General features: G+C 37.5%; 1 protein-coding gene across 4 annotated transcripts in view; it reads right to left on the bottom strand.

Moving 5' to 3' along the window:
* The window catches only part of TOPBP1 (DNA topoisomerase II binding protein 1), a 71,224-nt gene extending 49,784 nt beyond the window's left edge, over nucleotides 1-21,440 (bottom strand). The window contains exons 1-10 of one of the 4 annotated variants that reach the window (XM_070794667.1): nucleotides 21,261-21,440; nucleotides 20,511-20,601; nucleotides 18,409-18,543; nucleotides 16,642-16,785; nucleotides 12,659-12,840; nucleotides 10,986-11,182; nucleotides 9,382-9,561; nucleotides 8,483-8,649; nucleotides 5,452-5,615; nucleotides 5,054-5,304 (exon numbers count right to left, since the gene is read on the bottom strand). In XM_070794667.1, the coding sequence (XP_070650768.1) occupies nucleotides 5,054-5,304; nucleotides 5,452-5,615; nucleotides 8,483-8,649; nucleotides 9,382-9,561; nucleotides 10,986-11,182; nucleotides 12,659-12,840; nucleotides 16,642-16,785; nucleotides 18,409-18,543; nucleotides 20,511-20,594 (1,504 nt within the window). In that variant the 5' untranslated portion in view covers nucleotides 20,595-20,601; nucleotides 21,261-21,440. Of the gene's footprint in view, nucleotides 1-5,053; nucleotides 5,305-5,451; nucleotides 5,616-8,482; nucleotides 8,650-9,381; nucleotides 9,562-10,985; nucleotides 11,183-12,658; nucleotides 12,841-16,641; nucleotides 16,786-17,563; nucleotides 17,728-18,408; nucleotides 18,546-20,510; nucleotides 20,602-21,260 lie in introns of those variants that run through there. The other 3 variants (XM_070794666.1, XM_070794661.1, XM_070794673.1) reach the window with 3 other exon arrangements.
* Nucleotides 21,441-22,625: the final 1,185 nt, after the last annotated feature.

The following is a 22,625-nucleotide window of genomic DNA, read 5'->3' as shown; positions in this document are numbered from 1 at the left end:
AAAAAAATATATTTTGAAATACAACTAGTTGAGTGAGTACTTTGAGAGAAATCTATTGACATACTTAGATAAAAAGACTAACAAAAAAAAGAAAGCAAATCGTGCAACTCAAGAAATCAGAAGGAAAAAATAAATTTATGAATGAAGTTAGTTTCCTAAAACGACTATTAAAATTAGCCATTAAGCTTCCTAGAAAACACAGCTTACAAAAGTTGATGCAGAAAAAAACACAACTGAACAGTCTTATATCCATTAAGTGAATTAGTACTATAAAATTTTCTTACAAAGAAACACTAGGCCCAGAGAGATGAGTTTCATCACACATTCAAGGATAGGGAACCCCAATGATACACAAACTCTGAGATTTAAAAAAAAAAAGGAAAAAATAACCCCACAATCTACCACAAACTGAGATTTTTTTAAAAAGAAAGAATAATCCTCAATCCACTCAATTAATAACACAATCCAACAAAGATAACAGACAAAGGAAAAGTATAGCCAGTATCACACTGAGTAGATAAAAGCCTAAATCAAATATTAGCAAACTAAATATAGTAATGTGTAAAAAAGATGAATATATCACATCCAGAAGAATTTAAACTTGATTTGACAATATAAAATCTAATACGATTTATCACAGCAAGAAGGAAAAACCATATGATAATTCCAATGAACAGAGGAAAAGCATGTAATACCCAGATCAAAGTTCTAAAGAAGAATAAAAACAAAACTTTTATGAGAAAACATATGAGAAAGTTTCATGACTAGCTTTCGTAATGATTTCTTAATTATGACACCAAAAATACAGGCAATGAGAAAAAAACAGATAAACTGGACTTCATCACAGTTAAAACTTTCATCTACCAAAGAACACAATGTGAAAACACTACCCAAAGAAGGGGGAACATATATACAAATCAAATAACTGATAAGAGATCAATATTCAGAATATATAAAGAACTCCTACTACTCAGTAACAAAAAACAGTCAACCCGATTGAATAAACATTTCTCCAAAGAAGATATATAGATGGCCAATAAGAGCAGGAAATGATGCACAACATCACTAATCAGGGAAATGAAAATCAAAACCATCAGTGAGATATCACTTCAAATCCGTGAGGATGACTTTTATATGAAAAAAAAAAAAAAAAAAGGAAATACAGTATGTTCTAAGGATATAGAGAAACTAGAACTTTTGTGCATAGCTGGTGAAGATGTAAAGTAGTTCAGCACTGTGGAAAACAGCAAGATAGTTTCCCAAAAAGTTAAACACAGAATTACCATGACTTATCAATTCCACCTCTGAGACTATATCTAAAAGAACTGAAAGCAGGAACTTGAACAGATATCTGTACACCAATGTTCATAGCACCATAATTTACAACAGCCAAAGGTAGAGACAACTCAAGTGTCCATCAACAGAAAATGGAACAGACAATTCCAACATACAGTGGAGTATTATTCAACTTTAATAAGGAATGATATTCTGACACATGCTAAAACATGGCCTTGAGGACATAATGCTAAGTGAAATAAGCCAGACACAAAAGGTATTGTCTTGAGTCCATGTATATGAGCTAACTAGAATAGTCAAATTCATAGAGACAGAAATATAATGGTGGATACCAGGAAACGGGCTGGAGGAATATAGAGTTACTATTTAAGGCCTATAAAGTTTCAGTTTGGGAAGATCAAGTTCTGGCATGGATGGTAATGATGGTGGCAAAACTATGTGAATATAATTAATACCACTAAACTGTATATCTAAGGACGGTTAAAATGGTCAATTTTATGTCAGGCATATTTTACCACAATTTTTAAAAAACTCAATACCCAAAATGTTCTTATTCAAAATGTTTTATTCTTGTATATCAGTAAAATATAATTTTAAGAATTAAAATATCAAATGAACAGACACAAAATACAAAAAATTAGGGATAGTTGTAACATAGCATGTCTAGTATCTTATGACTCGTTATACTTTATTGAAAAACATAAACTGTATGCTGATATTCTATATTCATGGACAGGAAGATCTTTTTATTGTAAAGATGTCAATCCTGCTCCAAATAATTTCAGTACAATCCCAACCGAATTCCCATACAGATTTATTCAAACTGACAAATTAATTTTAAAAATTTATATAGAAGCAAAAGTTCAAGAATAGGTAAGAAACTTTTGTAAAGGAAACTGGAGGGCCTTGACATTTCAGATATCAAAACATATTACAAAAGCTATTAAAATAAGATGGTTTATCAGTGAAGTATCTCAATGGAACAGAATAAAAAGCCTAAACACAGGTCCCCACTTAACAGACCCTTAATAAATGACAGGGGCAAGAGGGCAAATTAGTAGACAAAGGATGGCCTATTCAAAAAAGTTTGAGAATAAGTGATTATTTACACTGATAATTTGAATGCTTCTTATCAAATGCAAAAATCAACTCCATGTGGACTGAAGACGAAATATGAAAAAGCAAAACTTTAAGACTTTTAAAATACAACTTTATGACTTTCAGATAGGAAAACTTACATAAAACAGAAAAAAACAAACCATAAAATAATGGATTAAAAAACCTACTTTACAGGAAACTCAAACAGGGGCTCTGTATCAACCTAGAGGGGGTGGGATGGGGATGGAGATGAGAGGGAGTTTCAAAAGGGAGGGGATGTATGTATACATATAGCTGATTCACGTCGAGGTTTGACAGAAAACAGCAAAACTGTGTAAAGTGATTATTCTTCAATAAAAAATAAATTAATTAAAACAAAAGTATAGCCAAATAACACTCAAAAAGATGCTCTACCTTATTAGCAATGTTATAAAATTAAAACCACAATGAGATCCCACTCTATACCCATCAAATTAATAAGAATTTCAAGCCTTATGAGAAATACTAAATGTTAAAAGGATGTGCAACAACAGGAACACTTACTATTGTTCTAGTATAAAGTGGTAAACTAAAACACTCCAGAAAGCAATATGCTTTATGTAAGAAAGTAGAAGACAAACTTATCCCAGGAATCAGTCATCCCACCCTAGAGAAATTCTTGTTCACGTGCATAGACACACACAAGAACAATTTCAGCAGTACTGTTTGTTATTAGAAAACAAAACAAAAAAACCACAATAAAAATCTCCTCAGGAAGGGCAATAGATAAACTATGGCATGTTCATATACCAGTGTGATATATTCATAACCAGTTACTAGGATGAGATGAGTATCTTGCATGTTTAGGGAGAAGGCAATGGCAACCCACTCCAGTACTCTTGCCTGGAGGGTCCCGTGGACGGGGAAGCCTGGTGGGCTGCAGTCCGTGGGGTCGCTGGGAGTCAGACACGACTGAGTGACTTCACTTTCACTTTTCACTTTCATGCATTGGAGAAGGAAATGGCAACCCACTCCAGTGTTCTTGCCTGGAGAATGCCAGGGATGGGGGAGCCTGGTGGGCTGCCGTCTCTGGGGTCGCACAGAGTCAGACACGACTGAAGGGACTTAGCAGCAGCAGCAGCAAAAGAGTACATATCATGTATGATTTATGTAAGTTAAAATACACACAAAACCAAACAGTGTGTATATTACTTACAGATATATATATGTTATCAACTACTAAGAAAATGAGGATGGATTCACAGGAGAATTTTGACCAAACAGAATATCCTATAGTTTTTAAACAGTTAGATTAGTAGTATATGGTTATTTGTTAAATTATTCTTTATATCTTTTTGGATGAATTAAATACTCTATAATAAAAAGTATTTAAAAAGTAGAAATGCTGTTTACAACTTTTCACTGGCAATTGTGTTTAGCACACTGAGAAGACTACATCCTGAGACAGTAGTCTACAGTGCAGCATTATACTCATTAAAGCTACAATTACAAACTAATAGGCATTTGTTATAAGGTTAAAATACCTTGTAACAAATACCTTGCCGGACTAGATGAAGCTGCCGGACTAGATGAGGCACCAGCTGGAAACAAGATTGCCGGGACAAATACCAATAATCTCAGATATGGAGATGACACCACCCTTATGGCAAAAAGCGAAGAGGGACTAAACAGCCTCTTGATGAAAGTGAAAGAGAAGAGTGAAAAAGCTGGCTTAAAACTCAACATTCAAAAAACTAAGATCATGGCATGGCGTCTGGTCCCATCACTTCACGGCCAATAGATGGGGAAACAATAGAAACAGTGACAGACTTTATTTTCTTGGCTCCAAAATCTCTGCATGTGGTGACTGCAGCCATGAAATTAAAAGACACTTGCTCCTTGGAGGAAAAGCTATGACCAACCTAGACAGCATATAAAAAAGCAGAGACATTACCAAAGGTCCATATAGTCAAAGCTATGGTTTTTCCAGTAGTCATGTATGGATGTGAGAGTTGGACCATAAAAAGAACTGATGCTTTTGAACTGTGGCATTGGAGAAGACTCTTGAGAGTCTCTTGGACTGAAAGGAGATCAAACCAGTCAATCCTAAAGGAAATCAGTCCTGAATATTCATTGGAAGGACTGATGCTGATACTCCAATCCTTTGGCCACCTGATGCAAAGAACTGACTCATTGGAAAAGACCCTGATGCTGGGAAAGATTGAAGGCGGGAGAAGGAGGCAATAGAGGATGAGATGGTTGGATGGCATCACCAACTCGATGGACGTGAGTTTGAGCAAGCTTCAGGAGTTGGTGATGGACAGTGAAGCCTGGCGTGCTACAGTCCATGGGGTTGCAAAGAGTCAAACACAACTGAGCATCTGAACTGAACTGACCCCTGTAATAAACTCAGGATGTTACAAACACACAAACCAAGTGACAGTATTTAAAAACCAGACCCAAGAGGTACAGGTGAACTGAAGAGAAAAAAGGGACTCAGAAAGTCTAGAATCTCTTAGCGTTGTCTGCTTAAAAGAAAAAAAAGTAACACAAATAAAACTTCAAGGGAAGAAAGAGGTTAGTATAACCTAAATTCTAAAGAACCTGGCAGAAATCACATAAGTATGTATTCTGTTACCAAAATATTTAATGACTGTTAACACTGGTCATTCTTTCTTACCTACTGTGGGGTTATTAGTCTGATACTGAGAGAGCAGATCTTCATCAGCTTGCTCATGCTTCTCCTCAGGAACAAAGTCACTCTTAGAGAAGCCGTTGTTCTTCCTTTTCAAAAGGGCTGTTTTACTTTCAGGTGGATCTGAAACTGGAATTTCCACTGGCTGGTAGTTAACGTGGATGTATGGCTCTTCAGGAAGCATGTAGCCTTTACTAAAACACTCTAGCAACCATTTTGCTCCCACTACATGCGGCCTACAAAAACAGTACAGTTATATATTAGTTTAAACCATAAATACCATTATCCCATGTACCATGCAGTTTCCATAACTGCCAGGATATGCAATTTTAAGGAAAATCATTACAGAGTAGAAATTGCTTTGAATCAAAAACTGAAAAAACCTGTGGGCTGATTTATCCCAAAACTGCTTCAATTCATCATCATCATCTCCCACAATAACATGAGTTACATCTTCATTGAGCTGATTAAAACGAACTCCACCTCCACTGTTAATAAGTCTTCTCAGTTTATCTAGCTTTCTGCCATTAAAACCACAAAGATAGATCTGCAATGAAAAAAAAAAAAAAATTGGCTTTAGATTAACACATTTAAAATGGCCTATTTCTCTCAATAGAAATCTATTTATTGAAAGTGTGATCTAAACCCATTACGTGTAAATAAGGCAACCTTTATATTTACATTTTAAATATATTAAGAAGTATATTCTGAAACTTTGATTTCTAAATAATTCTTAAATTTTATCACTTCTTCACAATCCCATAACATTATTACCCATTACTGATAAGTACTGAAAATTTAAATAAAATAGAAACCAGAATAATTCAAATATCTTCTGAATATTAGTGCACAGCAATTTCTAAAATGTAGGTAGCTTCTTAAACTGGTCTTACTACTTGTAAATTTCCAAGTAATTACTGAAATAAACTGGAGTTAAATATGTGAATTCAGAAAATCTAGGTTTAAATTTGGGGTCGGCTACCAATGATTAACCACATGACCACTTCAACATACTAGGCTTTTTCTTTGGTGGTGTGGGTCTTCGTTGCTGCGCGAGGGCTTTCTTTAGCTGTGGCAGGTGGATGCTACTCGTGAGGATGTGCAGATTTCTCAATGCAGTGGCTTCTCTTTTTGTAGGGAATAGGCTCTAGGGTGTGCGGGCTCAGCAGCTGTGACACATATGCTTAGCTGCCTGACGGCATGGGAAGCCTCAGAGTGCGAGCGTGCTCAGTTTGTGTCCAAATCTTTTCTACTCTATGGACTGTATATAGCCTGCCAGGCTCACTCCACTGTCCATGGGATTTTACTGCCAAGAATACTGGAGTGGGTTACCATTTCCTACTCCAGGCGATCTTCCCAACCCAGGGATCAAACCCTCGTCTCCTGCATTGCAGGTGAATTTTTTATTGCTGAGCCACTGAAGAATCTTCCCAGACCAGGGATCAAACCTGTGTCCTCTGCACTGGGAGGTGGATTCTTAATGATTGGACTACCAAGCAAGTCCAACTTAGACTATTTAAATCAGTTTTCTTCCTTATATACTGAAATACAGTTTTCATAGTTGATTAAACAAAAAAAATTAGGTCAAAGAGCTAAGCACAACGCTTTGAGGATGAAACATATTCAGTAACTTATTTTTAACCATCAATATGTGCACATGTGAGATGTGAGAGTTGGACTATAAAGAAAGCTGAGCACCGAAGAATTGTTGCTTTTGAACTGTGGTGTTGGAGAAGACTCTTGAGAGTCCCTTGGACCGCAAGGAGATCCAATCAGTCAATCCTAAAGGAGATCAGTCCTGAATATTCATTGGAAGGACTGATATTGAAGCTGAAACGCCAATACTTTGGTCACCTAATGTGAAGAACTAACTCAATGGAAAAGACTATGATACTGGGAAAGACTGAAAGCAGGAGAAGGGGATGACTGAGGATAAGATGGTTGGATGGCATCACCAACTCAATGGACATGAGTTTGGGTAAACTCTGGGAGTTGGTGATGGACAGGGAGGCCTAGTGTGCTGCAGTCCATGGGGACGCAAAGAGTTGGACATGACTGAGCAACTGAACTGAACGGAAATCAATTTAATCAATATTACTATATTGTATCTTCTTCTTCTCTATTTTACAAAATGGATCTTTTAAAAATGTCTTAATCTATTCCAAACTGCATTTATATCCCAAACTAAATAACCTCCATCACTAGATTACATTTTAACAAAAATGAGTAATCATACATTTCCTATAAGAATAATTAAGTCACATCCAGAATTAGTAGAGTCTAGATAAAAGATTACACAACACCTCCTATTCTATTAATAAACTGTTAAGTTTTAAAAGTATAGAAAGGAAGGTAATTTGCCCAATTTCCTGAAGATTAAAATAAGAAAGTTAAGTCTTTGCTTAACTTTAACTAGTTAAGTTAACTAGTTAACTAACTCCTTGAGAATTAGTGCATAGCCTATTCAGTCTACAAGCAAGAAATATACTAAGTAGTTCTAAAAAATATATAAGATGTTACCATCAAGGCATTTATTAGACAGTTACTCAGACACTAAAAAATTAAATAGCCCAAGAGATATTAAACAAAGTGGTGTACCTAATCTTTAGAAATACAGGCTTTGTGGAGTAAATGGCTAGTTACTTACTGTCTGTGAGATTCTGGACAAGAACTTTAATCCTCTGAGTTTCAGCCTGAATAATATCCATTTGAGTTATTTGTGGGAATTAAATGGGATTATATATGACATACTAACATGTATATGAAATAATCAGCACAGTGTCTCACTTATTATAAACAATAAATGACAATTATAAATAAAAATCCATTAAGTGGTTCAGAAACTAAATGGTCTCAAAATACAGTAGATAGGATTTCCCTGGTGGTCCAGTGGTTAAGAATCCGTACTGCTAATGCAGGGGACAGGGATTCGATCCCTGGTCTAAAAAATCCACATGCCACAGAGTAACTAACTCTATTTACCCCAAACACTGAGCCTGTGTGCTACAACTACCGAAGCCTGTGCTCCTAGAGCCCAGGCTCTGCAACGAGAGAAGGCACTACAATGAACCACAGCCCCTGCTTGAAGCAATTAGACAACGCCTGATCACAGCAATGAAGATCCAATGCAGCCAAAAAAACCCCCACAGTACATGGGAAGATTAAGGTAGTTAGGAGGGTTCAAAGAAGATTTGAAAAATGATATGAAGTTTAATGGATGACATATAAAGGTACATCCCAAGCAAAGAGACCCTAATAGCTAAAAGACAAACACGGCCTAATGAGTGCATTTGCTTAGCTTGAGTGGTGGGCTTCTGTAGGTAAGGAGCAAGCCCAACTCTGAAGGGTCTTCAGAGTGAAGCTACAAGTACCAACGTGTATTATCGCTTAGTGCATTACATAATAAAGACATACCCGACAACCATCTAATAAATCTTCAGGTGCCTGAAATGCACTGATATCCAAATTTTCCAGATTTTCAATTGTAGGTTCCAGTTTGCTATTAACTGAATTACATATTGATTCATTTATGCAGCTTGCATTGATGTTGGAAATATGGCTGACATCTGAAAGAGTACGACCTACATATTAAAAACAAAGATGCATAAATTTATGGAAATAAAATAACTAATCACATATTTTCCTATAGGTGAACTTTTCTTATACCAGAAGAGCCATGAACAATCTCTAAAGTAAAATTTAAGTGGCTTTACTGAAATCTTGGGGGTCAAGTATGAAAAGGGAAAATGAATCTAATTAAGCTTCATTTTAATGAAAATATACTTAATATATTCTCTTAATAGTGACTGGCTTCCAATAAAAATCTGAAGTTGCTGACTTCAAGGTCCAGGAAGGTTATATTGGAAAAAAATTTGGTAACATTTGTAATATTGCCAACAACAAGTATACATGGTACTTCCAAAACAGAAATGTTTTTTAAATTTTATATGAATACAGATGATCTATAACAACTGTAGCAAACTAATAAAGAAATAGGACTAATATCCACATGCCAGTCAAGTTTTAAAAACTTAATTCCCTTAAGTCTTTATTAATATTCTTAATTTCTTTAACTATCTTGTGCATTATATAAGGATATGAAAGAAAGTAGGTATTCATTAGAAAATGAAATAGCAGAAGTTCTGGACTAATTTTTTTTTAATATAATTTGGTTATTTTATTATACAATTACACCTGGAAACAAAGTAAGAAAAGAGAGAATTCTCTACTGTATCTCATTGATCCTATTAACAAATCAATCCTTACACAGAAAACTGTCTTAAAAATGACTGCTTAATCCCAAAGAGACTTACTATCAATTGTGTTGATCTGGCCAGTAGGAGTTGAAGTATCAGGCATACTCTTTGCTTCTGATCTAGGCTCTGTCTTGTATATGGATTCATCCTGACAAAAACCTTTCTCAACACTGTCAAAAAACCACTGCGTGGTCACACAGTGTACATTCCATCTCTTGGCACATTCATATTTTTGACCTATTATGTCAATTAAAAAAGAGAGAAATGCAAGCCATTAAAATCCATCTTTGCAGAAATATTTATATGAAAGCTTATGAAAAAAATTCACCTGAAACAAAATTAAAATTACCAGCAATTACTCTTCAGAGGTATGTTATACAGTGTATTAAAAGGCAATATATTAGGTTATTATCCAATTATATTTTATGTGTGTTGTGTTAAATACACATGCTATGTGAGGGGTTTATCTTTTACAAAATTGCAGAGACAGAAGCCATTACTGGGGTAACTGAAATAAAATTTCTGAATATAGCTTCCATCTCTTAAGTTCTTTAAACCAGCTTCTTAATCTGTAACATGTGGATAACTCACAGAATTTAGTGGTTTTACACTTTTCACTTTTAAACTAATTACTGTGTGTATATATACATATACATATATTTATGTGTATATATACTTCAATTCCTACTTAACACAAGTATTTAAATTGCTCTGACACTCTGAAGAAACCATTCTATCTAAAGCAGTTACTGCTCAGGAGACTCTGACCCTCAGTTTCATACTATAAGGAATAGGGTTAAGGGATAACAGTATATTTATAGTTTATAGAGATATATGAGGATGAATACGCTTAGATGGAAACAAAGGTGACATGATACAATAAAACATTTTGGAAAGTAGTTTCAAAATACATATTTCTAATATAAAATGTAAAAATTTTTTTTGCAATTACAGTTGTTCACAGTCACACCTAGGAAGAAAAAAACAACATTGATATCTAGGTAAAAACTCTCTGTGTAGGTAAAAAGAGACAATAAAAATGTTAATACAACTCTGTTCTCATCAATTTTTATATATTTTCAGAGAATCAGTAAAAATATTCTCCAGAATAGTTATAATGGTTATAGAACGCCAAAATTAATTGCAATTTTAAGGAACTCTTTTTCCTGGTAATATATTTTTCTTTTAGTAGTTTCATGTTCTTCAAGGTGTATCTTCAAGTTAAAATTTGCAGTTTACTCAGTAAGGATAATTCATTCAATTAAAAATGAAGCCAAGCCTTTAAAATTTATTATTAGAGGGCTTCCCAGATGGCTCGTGGTAAAGAATCTACCTGCCAATGCAGGAGACACAGGTTCAATCCCTAGTCCAGGAAGATCCCACATGCTGCGAAGCAACTAAACCCGTGAACCACAACTATTGAGCCTATGCTCTAGAGCCCGGGAACTGCAAGTACTAAAGCCCACATACCCTAGAGCCTGTGCCACTTAACTAGAGAAGCCACTCCAGCTGGACAGCAGCCCTTACTTGCTGCAACTAGAGAAAAGCCTATGCATCAACAAGACCCAGTAGAGCCAAAAATAAAGAAAAAAGAAATGTGCATGTTTATGAAATATCAGAAGTAAAAGATATTCTATCATCTATTTGGGAAACAGTTTTACCTTTTGGTTCTTGCACAATGAGGTGTGTACACTCATTCATTTTCAACTGTCCCATGTACTGTCCTCCATGCTTTACTGTTAGCTGCTGAACTGATTTCCTGTCTAAGGTACATAAGCCAGTCACACAGATTATGCAACCAAGAAAAATAGGACACTTGAAGTCTTCCATGTTTATATCAGTATATCTAGCTATTTTCCTGGGGAAAATGAACAAAACAAAACAAAAAACCCGTAAATTAAGATATCAAAATACCAGGTAGTTTAAACTTTATCAGAAGAATGACAAACAACAGAAGTAACACTAATGTTTTCCTCATTTTTTAGGAATTTGATCAATATTAAGGGAAACTGACAAGCACACTTAGAATTATACTAACTGCTCATCTAGCTCAAACCATGTCTCTAAAAAAATTAATGTTTCAGAGCCTCAAATAAAACTGTTTTAAGTGAAAAAATACATATATTTCAGTTAACTATAAATCCATGCTGGTCAAAGCAGTGCACTTTCCAAACTTATAAGTCTAAAATTCTAACTAAAAATTCAAAGATTCTTTGGTTGCCTACTAAAAAGACAGACTTTTAATTCTTCCATTATACTATACAAATAATAAGCAAAGATTTTTGGCAGAATGCCAACAAAAATATCATCATTCTGCTGCCCTGGTAGGTAGATGTACTCATGAAACAGGCTAGGAATGATGATGATGCCAATATAGAGACATGTTTAGAATATGCTGGATGGTGCTGAAAGGAAGACTGGAAAATGCCTACTTAATTTAAACAGTGGTAACTAAATACGTATTGGTTGTTAATCGAATTCTAAGGGAGACTCAATTCTATCTTTTGAAATAGGCTCTAAGCTCTATGAGGCCAGGGATGATGTCTTGTTTTGCTCTCCAGTTACCTAATGCCTAGTTCAGGACAGGTACATAAAATGGGCTTAATTAACATTTACTGAATAATTACATCTCAGTTAATGGGTTATATATGTTTATATTCAACCTTAAATATGTTCCCTTTGGGAAGAAATACAAATACCAAAGTGGCTAAAATTTATTCTCCATCCTAACATGAGGGCTGGAGAAAGAAATGGCACCCCACTCCAGTGATCTTGCCTAGAGAATCCCAGGGATGGCGGAGCCTGATGGGCTGCCGTCTATGGGGTTGCACAAGAGTTGGACATGACTGAAGCGACTTAGCAGCAGCAGCAGCAGCAGCAACATGAGGGCATGGTATTGAAAGATAATGCAACATAAAAGCTACAGTTGCCACACAGATTCTCTCAACTATTTTATCATTGTTCACTGCTGAAAACAATTCTATTACCAAAGAATTTATTATCTCGTAGCAAATGTTAAGTCCATAGCCCAGTCTACCTAACAACTTATACCTTGATAATAAGAACTTGTAGATTATCTTTTGTTTTCATTGGAGAAAAGAGTAATGATCCAATTTTTGTCCCAAATAACAAATCCATCAGTTCAGTTCAGTCACTCAGTTGTGTCCAACTCTTTGCAACCCCATGAATTGCAGCATGCAAAAGCCTCCCTGTCCATCACCAACTCCCGGAGTTCACCCAAACGGATACCATAAACCGCCCCCCATGAAAACCCATAATATGCCAAAATGATAACACTTATTCAAATCTAGAAAATATCTAAAATATCTCTTACTTCTCCTGTGACTTCTCCCAAAGTGTTTTTATCCAAGAGGGAAGCAAAATAGGTTTCTTTAGGTTTGCAGCAACTAAGTATTTTTTGCTACCAACTTCTCCTGCAATAAGGTGAGTTACTGATACGTTAAGGTCTCTGTATACGCGTCCACCCATCATTTGTACATATTTATGAACTTCTTCCTGTAGCCCCAAAAGAAAATTAATACAGAATCAAACAATATTTCTTCCATTTTTAAATACAATGTCCGATAAACACTGTTTGTTGTTCTTAGCTTGAACACACAAATATTTCTCATCACTACAAGTTAAATAATTCATGAAGTTATTTTTTAGAAGATAAATATAAAGTATAAATTTTAGAATTACCTTTATGCACGTTATTTTCCTATGTCTGTCTTTTGCAACTCCATGAATTTAACCATTTTTCTTCTACAGTGAACACTATATATTTTAATATACTATGAAGGACTGATGTTGAAGCTGAAACTCCAATACTTTAGCCACCTGATGCGAAGAGCTGACTCATTTTGAAAAGACCCTGATGCTGGGAAAGACTGAAGACAGGAGGAGGGGATGACAGAGGATGAGATGGTTGGGTGGCATCACCGACTCAATGGACACGAGTTTTGGGTAAATACCGGGAGCTGGTAATGGACAGGGAGGCCTGACATGCTGCAGTCCAGGGGGTCACAAAGAGTCGGACATGTCTGAGCGACTGAACTGAACTGATGCACATACTTAAAAATATACAAATGACATACTGAATATAGAAAAAATATGTGTAAATCTCAGAATCCTTTTTAAAAGATTAACTATGGTGGAAAAAGGTGACTCAAAGACAAATTTATTGATAATACAGAGAAAAAAAGTGAGTTTCCTTTTAAAATCAAAACAAAAAATTTTAAGTAGCCAGTTTGCAATAAAAGAGTCCACTGCTTTCAATTTTGAAGAGAAAGCCTTTGACAAAATTCAACATGCATTTATGATAAAACCTCTCCAGAAAGCAAGCACAGAAGGAACATCAGTTCAGTTCAGTCGTGTCCGACTCTTTGCGAACCCATGAACCACAGCATACCAGGCCTCCCTGTCCATCACCAACTCCCAGAGTCCACCCAAACCCATGTCCATTGAGTTGGTGATGCCATCCAACCATCTCATCCTCTGTCATCCCTTCTCCTCCTGCCTTCAATCTTTCCCAGCATCAGGGTCTTTTCCAATGAGTCAGCTCTTCACATTAGGCGGCCAAAGGAACATACCTCAACATAATAAAAGCCATATATGATAAACCCACAGCAAACATTACCCTCAATGGTTAAAAATTGACAGCGTTTCCCCTAAAGTCAGGAACAAGACAAGGGTGCCCACTCTCACCACTACTATTCAACCTAGTTTTAGAAGTTTTAGCCACAGCAATCAGAAAAGAAAAAGGAATAAAGGGAATCCAGATTGGAAAAAGAAGACGTAAAACTCTGACTGTTTGCAAATGACATGACCCTATACATAGAAAACCTAAAGACACCACCAGAAAATTACTAGAGCTAATCAATGAATACAGTAAAGTTGCAGGATATAAAATTAACACACTGAAATCCCTTGCATTCCTATACACTAACAACGAGAAACCGAAAGAGAAATTAAGGAAACAATTCCATTCACCATTGCAACAAAAAGAATAAAATACTTAGGAATAAATCTACCTAAAGAAACAAACGGAGAAAGCAATGGCACCGCACTCCAGTACTCTTGCTTGGAAAATCCCATGGACGAAGGAGCCTGTTAGGCTGCAATCCATGGGGTCGCTAAGAGTCGGACACAACTGAGCGACTTCAGTTTCACTTTTCACTTTCATGCACTGGAGAAGGAAACGGCAACCCACTCCAGTGTTCTTGCCCGGAGAATCCCAGGGACGGGAGAGCCTGGTGGGCTGCCGTCTATGGGGTCGCACAGAGTCGGACATGACTGAAGTGACTTAGTATAGTATAAAGAAACAAAAGACCTATATATAGAAAACTATAAAACACTGATGAAATAAATCACAGATGACACAAACAGATGGAGAAATATACCATGTTCATGGATCAGAATAATCAATATAGTGAAAATGAGTGTATTACCCAAAGCAATCTATAGCAATCGCTATCAAGCTACCAACATTATTTTTCAGAGAACTACAACAAATAATTTCACAATTTGTATGGAAATACAAAAAAAACTCAAATAACCAAAGCAATCTTGAGAAAGAAGAATGGAACTGGAGGAATCAATCTGCCTGACTTCAGATTATACTACAAAGCTACAGTCATCAAGACAGTATGGTACTGGCACAAAGACAGAAATATAGATCAAAGGAACAAAATAGAAAGCCCAGAGATAAACGCACGCACGTATGGACATCTTATTTTTGACAAAAGAGGCAAGAATATACAATGGAGAAAAGACAATCTCTTTAACAAGTGGTGCTGGGAAAACTGATCAACCACTTGTAAAAGAATGAAACTACAACTCTTTGTAACACCATACACAAAAATAAACTCAAAGTGGATTAAAGATCTAAATGTTAAGACCAGAAACTATGAAACTCCTAGAGGAAAACACAGGCAAAACACTCTGACATAAATCACAGCAGGATCCTCTATGACCCACCTCCCAGAGTAACGGAAATAAAAGCAAAAATAAACAAATGGGACCTAATTAAAATTAAAAGCTTCTGCACAACAAAGGAAACTATAAGCAAGGTGAAAAGACAGCCTTCAGAATGGGAGAAGAGCAAGCGAAGCAACTGACAAAGAATTAATCTCAAAAATATACAAGCAGCTCATGCAGCTCAATTCCAGAAAAATAAACGACTCAATCAAAAAATGGGCCAAAGAACTAAACAGACATTTTCCAAAGAAGACATAGAGATGGCTAACAAACACATGAAAAGATGCTCAACATCACTCATTATTAGAGAAATGCAAATCAAAACCACAATGAGGTACCATCTCACGCTGGTCAGAATGGCTGCTATCCAAAAGTCTACAAACAATAAATCCCGGAGAAGGTGTGGAGAAAAGAGAACCCTCTTACACTGTTAGTGGGAATGCAAACTAGTACAGCCACTATGGAGAACAATGTGGAGATTCCTTAAAAAACTGGAAATAGAACTGCCATCAGATCAGATCAGATCAGTTGCTCAGTCATGACCCAGCAATCCCACTGCTGGGCATACACACCAAGGAAACCAGAATTGAAAGAGACACGTGTACCCCAATGTTCATTGCAGCACTGTTTACAATATCCAGGACATGGAAGCAACCTAGATGTCCATCAGCAGATGAATGGATAAAAAAGCTGTGGTACATATACACAATGGAATATTACTCAGCTATTAAAAAGAATGCATTTGAATCAGTTCTAATGAGGTGGATGAAACTGGAGCCTATTATACAGTGTGAAGTAAGTCAGAAAGAAAAACACCAATAGAGTATATTAACACATATATACAGTATTTAGAAAGATTGTAATGATGACCCCATATGCAAGACAGCAAAAGAGACACAGATGTAAAGAACAGACTTTTGGACTCTGTGGGAGAAGGCAAGGGTGGGATGATTTGAGAATAGCATTGAAACAGTATATTACCATATGTGAAACAGATCGCCAGTCCAGCTTTGATGCATGAGACAGGGTGCTCAGGGCCAGAGCACTGGGATGACCCTGAGGGATGGGATGGGGAGGGAGGTGGGAGGGGGGTTCAGGATGGGAAACACATGTACACCCATGGCTGATTCATGTCAATGTATGGCAAAAACCACTACAATATTGTAAAGTAATGAGCCTCCAATTAAATAAATAAAAAAAAGACATACAATATCATCTAGACTCTGTTACATGTCATAAGCACCAAATGCAAGGTCTTTCAAAACATCCCCTATACAGTGAAAAATTAAGTGTGCAAATATATATTGACGATAGTCCACTTAATACAGCAACACCTACCCTTCTGTCTTTTTCCAGGCTTGTACAGGACACGGTTACATCAGACATAACCATGTTATAAACTGGATGTTCAGCTCTTGGGACACATCGCTGGTGGTGCATACAAAATATGACTACTTGAGGACCAACAATTCTGCAACCAAGCTACAAAAACAAGGAAAGATTATTAAGTAGGAAGAGACGGTTTTAGAAAATTATATTTTGTAACACTGTATTTACCAATTCTTTAGAGAAGTTGATCACTGCAGAAAACCCACCAAATTGTTAAAAAAACAAACACATGTTATATAATTTCTCAGACATACCACACATTAACACACAAGCAAATCAAACAACGGAGGCTATCAAAAGAAATAAGCTCCAAAAGTTACACTCACTCTAAATTGCCATTAAAATTTTAATCTCCAAAACAAAATCTTAGCAATAGGGGATACTAGTAATAGCCTTATGCCATAATATTTAGGAAACATCTACCTTTACTGTTCAAATGAAGCACCCAGCCAATGAGGCAGTGAAGTGTAAGAACCCAAATAATTCCCCTCTAAAATACCTATTATGCTACAAAAAAAGCATAACCCTAGGTAGTTTCTACATTCGTTTTTAAACACTGTTCACAACTCAGTGTTTTTCCAAGAAAGGCCCACAAAAACTTCTTGTAAGGTATCACTTTCATTGATAACTGAGAAAAGTTAACAATCTTGCTCAACATCAGCACATCCAGGCCAGACTAAAAAGCCTACAGTTGCCAAAGTTACCAAAACATAACTGATGTAAATGTCTACAGGGTAAATGTCTATTTCTATCTTTTTGGTCAGTCATAAGAAAACTGAGTATTCAATGCTATTGCTTCTATCTGACAAGAGGTGTTATTTCCAAAAGGAGGGTAAGACCAATAATGCTTTTGGCAAACATGGGCACAGACCTTCCATATACTGTATAGTACTGCATCTAGCTACTCTTCTATGTTTTCTTCTCCTTCAAACAAGAGTCACTTCTTTGTAATTTGGATGGAATTATAGCCAGTTTACTTTTATTTCAATGCTTCTCTCTTGTCCAGACACCAAAAAAGTAATGAGTCAGTAGACTCTAGAATCAACAAAAAGAAATAAGATGGCTCAATGATATATTAGCAATGCTCATCCCCAATTCGCTTCCTTTTAGCATATAAGTTTTCATACCCTATACAAAGCACAGGTACTAAAATTCAAGAGCACACAGTAAAGACAGTAAGGAAACAAATCCTTTCTTACTCTACAATCAAACTGGGTTTAAGTACATTAGAACTTCATCAGTAAATACTTCATTACTATAGGGTTAAATTATACTTAGTGAGGTTAAATTCCCTGAAATATAAAAATCACATATTAAGCAAAGTCTGTTCTGTGCTGTACTTAGTCTCGTTCAGTCGTGTCTGACTCTTTGTGACGCCATGGACTGTAGCCCGCCAGGCTCCTCCATGAGGATTCTCCAGGCAAGAATACTGGAGTGGGTTGCCATGCCCTCCTCCAGGGGATCTTCCCAACCTAGGGATCAAACCCAGATTTCCTGCATTGCATGTGGATTCTTTACTGTCTGAGCCACAGGGAAGCCCAACCAAAGCCTACTGGAACATAATTACACTTTAAAAATACTATTCTGATCTTTCAAAACCAAAAGATTCCTCTCAATTCATAATATACAAAATACATGATGACCAGTAAAGAACTTATGTCCAGCAAAAACAAACCAAAAACAGTACCTGAAAGAACACACTAAAAGTTAGCAAACCTTTTTGAGATGATCAAAGGCATCACCACTAAAGGGGTCACAGATATACAGTGATCTATCATTCTCCTTTATTTTCAATGCCTCTTCTTCTGTAATAATCTGAAGATACTCTTCTGATTGGAACTCTTTTATTGACTGAAAGAAAAAATAAGAATGCATATGAAATTATTCACCTGTATTTATGTCCTATGAACTCTTATCTTCAAAATCCATCTCAAATCCAGCCTTCTTCCTATCAAAAGGAACCATAATCTCTCACGGGGCCTGTGCAGGAGTCTCCAAAGGGGTTCCTTCTCATCCTTTGCCCTAAATCTATTCTCCACACAGCAGCTACTAATCTTTTCAACAATACAAATCAGGTCATGTCACTCTGGTCAAAACCTCCAGGAGCTTCCCACCACACTCAGAATAAAATCCTCATTTCTTACAATCACCTACAAGACCACAGAGTCTGGCCCTTGCCTGTCTCTGTCTTCCCATGCTTACTTCTTCCTCTAATCCCTTTTGCTTCCTCTTCTCTAGCCACTCATGCTTTCTTTCCAGACCTGGAACAAGCTAAGTATGACCTCATTTAGAGGTTTTGCTTTCTCCCCCTGCTACCTGGAATACTCTTCCCCCAGGACTTCACCTGACTTGTTTCACTTCAACCGCATCTGCTCCCATGTCACTTCCTCAGAGATGATTTTCCTGACCCCACTTTTCTAAAATATTCTTTCCCAATTTTACGAAGAAAGTAACACAGATGTAGTATTATGTATACTAGCATATATAATATGTATAATATTATATATACATACATACACACTGTTTTTGTCTCTCTCCCTTGTAAGAAGAACGTTTCATGATCTATCTTGTTTGGCAACATATCCTGGCTCCCAATAAGCACTCAAATATTTTAACAAATTTTGAAGTCCTTTCATTAAATACTTAGGGTGATCCTTTTAAAACGAGTAAGTCAGCTCATAATACTCTTCTGATTAAACTCCCCTAGTGGCTCTCCATCTCACCGGAAGAAAAAGCCAAAGTCCTTAAAAGAGACCACAAGGCCCTCATTACTTCTTTATTTTACTCTCTGAAGCAAACCTTAGCATTCATCCCACATCTCCTGTTCACACTACACTTGAGCCACAATAAAGCAGGACAGTCACTGCAAGCACCTTCCCAGGGCCTGTGCATGATTATCCCCTCTGCCTGAAACTGAAACCTTCCCCACATATTCACATGGCTCATTATCTCACCTCCTTCAAGTGTTTGCAAATACCAACTTCTCCACAAAATATATCACACTATATTTAAAATAAATTGTAAACTTCCCTTCTTCCTTAACAAACATCTTCTGGAATGTTTTAACTTGTTTCCCATTTCTCCTCCCACAGCACTTTGCACCTTTAACATACTATATAGTTCACACACTTATATATCTGATTAGTTTATTTCCTCTAGCTAGACCAGAATGTAAACTCTGAGAAAGTATGGATCTTTGCCTGCTCTCATTATCTAAACCACTGTGTATCCCAAGTATTTGAACAGTGCTTATCGGATGATGAACACAATAATTATTTGCTGAATGAATGAACTTTAAAGAAAAACATGCTACAAGTGTTTCTTAAACACACATAAGATCTTGTTAAAAAGTAGATTCCAGTTGGTAAGTCTGAGTTGGGGTCCAATTTCTCAGGCCACGGTGATGCTACTAGGGGAGACACTACCCCTACATCCTCCCACATGAAACTATATAATGAAACATAGTTTTAACAATTTACAAAAACAAAAACTGAAGTGTAACCAATATATGACTACCTCAAGTTTTTTCAACACACAAAGGTCTATGGTTAGTAGACAAAAGAAAACTACTTAATTTCTAAGACTAGTAGGCCCATCACTTTCAATATAAAAGTCAGTAAAGACTTCAAGCCCCCCAAAATACATGATATACTAATATCAATTCAAAAGTGTGTTAACAATGAGATATCTACGAATGTAGACTAGAGTAAAACTATTATGAAAATAAAATAACCATGACTAAGACATAAAAGGCCTAAGTCAAAAACACTAGAAACAAGAAAATGAATTCACAGCAAGACATTGTCAAGTAGTCTTACCTCAAGAGCTTCAAAAAAACATTCAGAATTGTCTGAAGACTTTAAAAACTTCACAAAAAACGGTTCTTTGTCATTTTTGGACATTTCTGAACTGTCAAAATAAAGGAACCATTAACAAGAGCAAAAACACATTACATATAAAGTTAAAGGTTTAAAGCACCTGTTTTTCTGCGCAAATAAGAATGCCGAAGGACAAACATTCTGGTCTTGCCCTTGAATTCGTTTACTATGGTTTGTAGGAAACAGTGGAATGTGGACAAAATCAAGGGAAAAGATGACAACAACCAGTCTTCGTAAATCAAAATACGAAATTAATGTTGCTAAACTGAATTCATCCAGGACCTTTGCTCTGGAGCTCTAAGTCTCCTAAGCCGATGGCCATTCAATTTCATTTAGCCTGAGAATGCTCAGAACGATTAAGGTCCCTGAGGTCATCTGCGGCCCTCGACATAGGTTAAGCCCTCACTAAATGAACTTTAAATATAAACATGAAAGCCAGCCATCCAAGTTAGGGCCCTAAAAGGCCAGACGCTCTCGCTCCCCAGCTGCCAGGGAAAAGTCCGATTATCGGTCCAGCCCCAGTCACGTGCTCTCTGGTGTCCCATCCACCGGTCCGGGGGCCGGTTACAAGGTCCGGAATCCAGGGCCCCTAAGGCCAGAGGCGGCGTCGAGGACCCCTCCCCCGCCCCGCCTCCCCACCCCCTCACGAGGTGAGGAGGGAGCTGGGTGCTCACTCTGAGCTTCACTCACCTCGGTGGAGCCAGGGGATCTCCGGCCGGCGAGTAGGGGGCCGCGCGGCCCGCGGGACTGCGGCTGGGGTCGGGCGCCAGCCCGGCGCACACCCGCCGCACCCAGCGGCGCCCCCGACCAAAGCAAACGCAGACCCGGAAGTTGCCGAACCGCGAACCGACTTTCGCGCCAACCGCACAGTTGTGCCCGTACCTTCCGGCGGAAGTGACGCTACGACAGCTGCGGGGGGCGGAGGGCGGAGACGAAAGAAAGCGGCGGTAGTGGTTGGTTCCCACCCGGAGGCTAAGGTGTTACAGGGAGGCTGTGGCAGAAGCTTGGCTTGGGAGCTGGAAGGACGGGTTTTGCCTTTGCTGGGAATTGGCGAAGCGCCGAGGGCTAGGGCTTTGAGGCGGCGGATCAGAGGTATCTTAGAGCAGGAGTTCGCTACTCCAGGGCCAGGGAAGGTTAGTGGTGGAAGCAGAGCCGCTCCCCCATTTCTCGCGTTGCCGCCTGAACTGCCGAGCTCCCCCTGCCCTGGGAAAAATAGTCTTCTACTAAACCGGTCACTAGTGACAGAAAATATTGGGGACTGATGCCTCAGAGCAGACCCTAACATATCCAAAAAAATAAAGACAGGTAAAAGAGGGTTTCTTTAATAAATACTTTATGCCGAGACACCATATGTTATCTAAAACAACTCTGGGAGGCAAATACTGATTCGCATTTTACAGATGTAAAAACTGAGGCTTAGGGAAATTAAATGAAGTGTTCGAGGTCACAGTAAGTGGTAGAAGTTTAAGACTGCACCCAAGTCTTTTTGTCTCCATGGACTGGTGGACTGGATTATTTTCCTCCAGTATAGCCCAAATGTGCTCACCAACTACAACAGCCAAGTGTCTTAAAGGAAAGAAAGGTGTCAGGATGACGTGAATTACACGCCTGGTGCGTAGGGGGTCTTTGCCAACTTTAGTAGTGCCCTCTCCAGGACTAACACCCCATTCTCCTACCTCACTACTCCCACCCCGTGAGCATCTCATTTTTTTCTCTGTAGCTTCCCAAGTGTTGGGCAGATTGTGGGATGGAACCTAATGTTCAAATGGAAAAGGTATGGGGCGAGGAGGCGAAATAGGATTGTAGATTCTCTAGTTGTTGATAGCCAATGACAAACTGCTTGGTCAGCGTTTCTCCTCATTTTATTCTTGACTGTTGAGAGAAAATCATGACTTGAGTAACCTGAGAGTTTAATGATCTGTACCTTGGTTTTTTAAATGTCTAAAGATGGTAGACAGCATCTTGGGTCAAAGTGTGTGAACATTTAAGTGGAAGGTGAGTCAGAATCAGAAACACTGGGACTGAAAGGCCTGTTGTCAGGGAGGAGGTGAGGAA

Source organism: Bos indicus, chromosome 1 (genome assembly GCF_029378745.1).
Source record: "Bos indicus isolate NIAB-ARS_2022 breed Sahiwal x Tharparkar chromosome 1, NIAB-ARS_B.indTharparkar_mat_pri_1.0, whole genome shotgun sequence".
Lineage (NCBI taxonomy): Eukaryota > Metazoa > Chordata > Mammalia > Artiodactyla > Bovidae > Bos > Bos indicus.
This window is presented reverse-complemented; position numbering and strand designations above follow the sequence as displayed.